Source organism: Salvelinus sp. IW2-2015, unplaced genomic scaffold (genome assembly GCF_002910315.2).
Source record: "Salvelinus sp. IW2-2015 unplaced genomic scaffold, ASM291031v2 Un_scaffold3773, whole genome shotgun sequence".
In the NCBI taxonomy this organism is placed as follows: Eukaryota; Metazoa; Chordata; class Actinopteri; order Salmoniformes; family Salmonidae; genus Salvelinus; species Salvelinus sp. IW2-2015.
In genome coordinates, this window is record NW_019945047.1 from 90,806 (window position 1) to 97,112 (window position 6,307).

Below are 6,307 nucleotides of genomic sequence, written 5' to 3' on the forward strand. Positions count from 1 at the left end.
ACATAACGCTGGTGTGTTAGAAGCTAATGTTTTTGTACCATGATTGTCTTCAAATGTTGTATTTATTTACACCAAGATTGACCATGGATATTGTCATTTTCCCGTTCACTATCCAAATCTGTGCTAACAATACCTGCAGTACCACGGGTGGCCTCGAACGTCAGTGGCTTCAATGAGAAGGGGCAGTCTCCCCTGGATGAACCCTACTGTAAACATATGGTATCTAACTTATTAGGCTACTCTATTTCCAGATCCAAGAGAACTCCCCTGCACACCATGCTGGTTTGGGAGCCTTTTGACTTCATCCTATCAATAGGAAACACCAGACTGGTGAGTTATGGGAACTGAGGGATTCTTTAACACCAGACTGGTGAGTTATGGGACAGAGGGATTCTTTAATATCAGACTGGTGAGTTATGGGGACAGAGGGATTTTTTAATATCAGACTGGTGAGTTATGGGGACAGAGGGATTCTTTAACACCAGACTGGTGAGTTATGGGGACAGAGGGATTCTTTAACATCAGACTGGTGAGTTATGGAACAGAGGGATTCTTTAACATCAGACTGGTGAGTTATTGGGACAGAGGGATTCTTTAATATCAGACTGGTGAGTTATGGGGACAGAGGGATTTTTTAATATCAGACTGGTGAGTTATGGGGACAGAGGGATTCTTAACACCAGACTGGTGATTATGGGGACAGAGGGATTCTTTAATATCAGACTGGTGAGTTATGGGGACAGAGGGATTTTTTAATTCAGACTGGTGAGTTATGGGACAGAGGGGTTCTTTAATATCAGACTGGTGAGTTATGGGGACGAAGGGATTCTTTAACATCAGACTGGTGAGTTATTGGACAGAGGGATTTTTTAACATCAGACTGGTGAGTTATGGGGACAGAGGGATTCTTTAACACCAGCGTGGTGAGTTATGGGGACAGAGGGATTCTTTAATATCAGACTGGGGAGTTATGGGGACAGAGGGGATTTTTTAATATCAGACTGGTGAGTTATGGGGACAGAGGGATTTTTTAATACAGACTGGTGAGTTATGGGGACAGAGGGGTATTGGGGACAGAGGGATTCTTTAACATCAGACTGGTGAGTTATGGGACAGAGGGATTCTTTAACATCAGACTGGTGAGTTGAGGGGTTCTTCAACATCTATAATATACATTGTTCATCCCTTAGTTGTGTGTTTTGTATATATACATTAATAAAAAAAACGAGTTGGATGTTATGGAATAAACCAAGCATTGTAATATGATAGCTCTTCTCCTTCACAGCCTGTCAACAGGAAGAGTGGTAGCCACCCTGTAGGAACAGGAAGAGGTGTAGCCAGCCTGTGTAACAGGAAGAGATGCCAGCCTGTGTCAACAGGAAGAGGTGTAGCAGCCTGTGTCAACAGGAAGAGTGTAGCCAGCCTGTTCAACAGGAAGAGGTGTAGCCGCGCTGTGTCAACAGGAAGAGGTGTAGCCAGCCTGTATAACAGAAGAGGTGTAGCCAGCCTGTGTCAACAGGAAGAGGTGTAGCCAGCCTGTGTCAACAGGAAGAGGTGTAGCCAGCCTGTGTCAACAGGAAGAGGGGGTAGCCAGCCTGTTCAACAGGAAGAGGTGTAGCCAGCCTGTGTCAACAGGAAGAGGTGTAGCCAGCCTGTGTCAACAGGAAGAGGTGTAGCCAGCCTGTGTCAACAGGAAGAGTGTAGCCAGCCTGTGTCAACAGGAAGAGGTGTAGCCAGCCTGTGTCAACAGGAAGAGTGTAGCCAGCCGTCAACGAAGAGGTGTAGCCAGCCTGTTCAACAGAAGAGGTGTAGCCAGCCCGTATCAACAGGAAGAGGTGTAGCCAGCCCGTATCAACAGGAAGAGGTGTACCAGCCGTGTCAACAGGAAGAGGTGTAGCCAGCCTGTTAGTCAACAGGAAGAGTGTAGCCAGCCTGTAGGAACAGGTGTAGCCAGCCTGTATCAACAGGAAGAGATGGCCAGCCTGTAGAACAGTGTAGCCAGCCTGTAGGACAGGAAGAGTGTAGCCAGCCTGTAGGCAGTGTAGTCAGCCTGTAGGAACAGAAAAGGTGGAGCCAGCCTGTAGAACAGGAGAGGTGTAGCCAGCCTGTAGGAAACAGGTGTAGCCAGCCTGTAGGAACAGGAAAGATGTAGCCAGCCTTTGGCAGGAAAGGTGTAGCCAGCCTGTTAGGAACAGGAAGATGTAGCCAGCCTGTAGAACAGGTGTACAGCCTGTGACAGAGAGGTGTAGCAGCCTGTAGAGTTAGCAGCTGTGAGCAGGAGTGAGCCAGCCTGTAGGAACAGTGTAGCCAGCGCTGTAGGAACAGGTGTCACTGTTTCTTTATGAACAGGTGTGTGGGTACCTGTCACTGTTTCTTTATGAACAGGTGTGAGCCAGCCTGTAGCTGTTCTTTATGAACAGGTGTGGTACCCTGTCACTGTTTCTTATGAACAGGTGTGTGGGTACCTGTTACTGTTTCTTTATGAACAGTGGTGTTGGGTAGCTGTCACTGTTTCTTTTCTGAACAGGTGTGTAGCCAGCTGTACTGTTTCTTTCTGAACAGGTGTGTGGTTACCTGTCACTGTTTCTTTATGAACAGGTTTGTGTTACTGTCACTGTTTCTTTCTGAACAGGTGTGTGGACCTGTCACTGTTTCTTTCTGAACAGGTGTGTGGTTACCTGTCACTGTTTCTTTTCTAACCAGGTGTGTGGGACCTGTCACTGTTTCTTTCTGGAAAGGCTGTGTGGGTTCCTGTCACTGTTTCTTTATGACAGTGTAGTGGTTCCTGTCACTGTTTTGTCATGAACAGGTGGATGTTCAGTTCATCTTGGTAGCATGTTTCTTTATGAACAGGTGTGTTGTTACCTGTCACTGTTTCTTATGAACAGGATGTGTGGGTACCTGTCACTGTTTCTTTTATGAACAGTGTGTGGTTACTGTCACTGTTCTTACTGAACAGGTTGTGTGGTTCCTGTCACTGTTTCTTTGAACGAGTGTGTGTACCTGTCACTGTTCTTTTTGAACAGGTGGTGTGGTTACCTGTCACTGTTTCTTTATGAACAGGTGTGTGGTACCTGTCACTGTTTCTTTATGACAGGTGTGTGGTATCCTGTCACTGTTCTTTATGAACAGGTTGTGTGGTACCTGTCACTGTTCTTTTGAAACGTTGTGGGTTACCTGTCACTGTTCTTTATGAACAGGTGTGTGTTACCTGTCACTGTTTCTTTATGAACAGGTGTTGGGTACCTGTCACTGTTTCTTTATGAAAACAGGTGTGTGGGTACCTGTCACTGTTCTTTATGAACAGGTGTGTGGTACCTGTCACTGTTTCTTTATGAACAGGTGTGTGTTACCTGTCACTGTTTCTTTGAACAGGTGTGTGGGAACTGTCCTGTGTCTTTTACGGAGGGTTCCTGGCACGTTTTCTTTCCTGAAAGGTGTGTGGTTACCTGTCATGTTTTCTTTATAACAGGTGTGTGGGACTTGTCACTGTTCTTTATGGAACGGTGTGCTGGGTTACCTGTCACGTGTTCTTTATGACAGGTTGTGTGGGTACCTGTCACTGTTCTTTCTGAACAGGTGTGGTTACTGTCACTGTTCTTTCATGAACGAGGTGTGTGGTACCTGTCACTGTTTCTTTATGAAAGGTGTTGTGGTTACCTGTACCTGTTTCTTTATGAAAGGTGGTAGGCACCTGTTCAACTGTGTTTCTTTATGAAACAGGTGTTGTGAGTGTACCTGCACTGTTCTTTATGAACAGGGTGTGTGGTTACTGTCACTGTTTCTTTATGAACAGGTGTGTGGGACCTGCTCGACTGTTCTTTATGAACAGGTGTAGTGGTTACCTGTCACTGTTTTCTTTCTGAACAGGTGTGTGGTTACCTGTCACTGTTTCTTTCTGAACAGGTGTGTGAGTTTACCCTGTGATGTTTCTTATACTGAGAAGCTGTGTGGGGTCTGACTGTCAGAAGTGGGTTACCTGTCACTGCTTTCTTTGATGAACACGGTAGTGGTGGGTTACCTGTCACTGGATTACTCTCTTATGACCAGGTGTGTTGGTTACCTGTCACTTGTTTCTTTGAGAACAGTGTAGTGGCTTACCTGTCACTGTTTCTTTATGAACAGGTGTGTGGGTACCTGTCACTGTTTCTTTATGAACAGGTGTGTGGGTACCTGTCACTGTTTCTTTCTGAACAGGTGTGTGGGTACCTGTCACTGTTTCTTTCTGAACAGGTGTGTGGGTACCTGTCACTGTTTCTTTCTGAACAGGTGTGTGGGTACTGTGTATTCCTGCTGACAGCTGTTTTTCCCCTCTCCTCCAGAACAGACAGAATGACCTGCTGAAGGCTCTTCTGAAGGCCAACGTGGAGAAGGCGGTGAGGCTGGGGGTGTGGAGCACCAAGGCTCTTCGGGTCAGAGAGCTGGAGGTGGTTCCTAGCAACATGTGGGGGGGGCAGGGGCTCCTGGGGGCTTCTGTACGCTTCTGCAGCTTCCAGGGAGCCAATGAGAAGGTCTGGCACGTCCTGGTGAGTTAGGACACGTCACAGTGGAGCCTCTGTTGTTGCTTTGTTATCATAGAATTCATGTAGCCTCACGTATAGGACTCTAGTGGCTTTATACACGGCAGACACCACATCACAAACCTCTGGGGGTTTTTAAATTACTATGCGTGTTGTTTTCCATAGGTTTGTAAAGATCTGACATGATAGCTCCTTCCTTTTCATTCAGGATGTGGAATCTAATTCCCCAGCAGCGTTGGCTGGCTTGCAGGCACATCAAGACTTCATTGTTGGAGCGGACCAGGTGTTGCAAGATGTACGATAAAGACCAGTAACCTGTTGTTTGCACGGAAAATCCATTTCACCAAATATTCTAAACTTGTTCAAAGTTAGAAATTGCTGATATATATTTTTTTGTTCACTGTCAGCTGGCATGTTTTTCCTCCCAGATTGCCCTTTTTTCTGACTGAAGTGTCTGTGATTGTGTTGTTTCACTCTGCAGTCTGAGGACTTGTTCACCCTGATCGAGAGCAGCGAGGGCAAGCCTCTGAAGCTGCTGGTCTACAACACTGGGACAGACCTCTGTAGACAGCTGGTGGTTACCCCCAATGGAGCCTGGGGCGGAGAGGGCAGGTAAACCTCTCTCCACTCGAACAGACTGTATCAACCTCTTTTAGGAGGGAAAGTCTTTTAATATCCCGCTACCACTTCATACCCTGCTACAACCTTTAGCAACGGGTATATTCACAATATACCATAGCCCCTTAGCAACGGGTATATTCACAGTATACCATAGCCCCTTAGCAACGGGTATATTCACAATATACCATAGCCCCTTAGCAACGGGTATATTCACAATATACCATAGCCCCTTAGCAACGTAGCCCTTAGCACACGGGTTATATTCACAATATCACCATTAGCCCCTTACAACGGGTATATTCACAATATACCATGCCCTTAGCACGGTATATTCCAATATACCATAGCCCCTTAGCACGGGGTATATTCACATAACCTATCCTATACCATAGCCCCTTAGCAATAGTATATTCAACAATATACCATAGTGCCCTTAGACGCTGTTATTCACAACTATACTCATATTCACAATATACCCATATTCACAATATTACCATAGCCCCTTAGAATGAGTCCTATTCACAATTTACCATAGCCCCTTAGCCACACCCGCGGTACCTATTCACCAATCGCTATACCACCCAGCTCCCTACCAGGCTTATTTATGGCTGTACCCTTCTATCTCCAGCTTCACGGCTGCTGTATTGGACTACGCCTACTTGCACCGAATCTCCAAGACCGTCCCTGTAACCCCTAACAGCCATGGGGCCCTCTACCTTCTACCGACCTGCAATGACAACAGCAGACACCGAGAGATGCCTGCTGCACCACCCACACTGATCGTAAACACCTTTCACCATCCTTCACCTCTCGTTCCCCTTTTCAAGACTAGCACCGAATTTTACTGACAGATTGTACCCATGAACGTGTTAGGAATTTCTTTTAGACATATAAATATCGATACATTTTCATTGAACTAATCCCAAGATGTATTTCTAGAATGATATAGCTAGCTAAGCTTCCGTGTCTTTATCTTCAACTTTATTCATCTGAGCAAGCCCTTCTATGACTGGAGACGCAACTACATTCCCAGACTATACCCAGTAGTAAGCACTTCGTGTCACTCTCTGGTCCCTTACCTCTCCACTCCTGGCCCTTACCTCTCCATCTGGCCTCTAAACCTCTCCATCTCGTCCCTAACCTCTCCCATTCTGGCTTTAACTCTA

General features: G+C 46.2%; 1 protein-coding gene across 1 annotated transcript; it reads left to right on the top strand.

Moving 5' to 3' along the window:
• Positions 1 to 256: 256 nt before the first annotated feature.
• Positions 257 to 5,152, top strand: LOC112076471 (Golgi reassembly-stacking protein 1-like). The gene is made up of 4 exons (XM_024143236.1): positions 257 to 330; positions 4,323 to 4,526; positions 4,729 to 4,815; positions 5,002 to 5,152. The coding sequence occupies exons 1-4, from the start codon at positions 277 to 279 to the stop codon at positions 5,134 to 5,136; spliced, it is 480 nt and encodes a 159-aa protein (XP_023999004.1). The 5' UTR covers positions 257 to 276; the 3' UTR covers positions 5,137 to 5,152.
• The last annotated feature ends 1,155 nt before the right edge of the window (positions 5,153 to 6,307 follow it).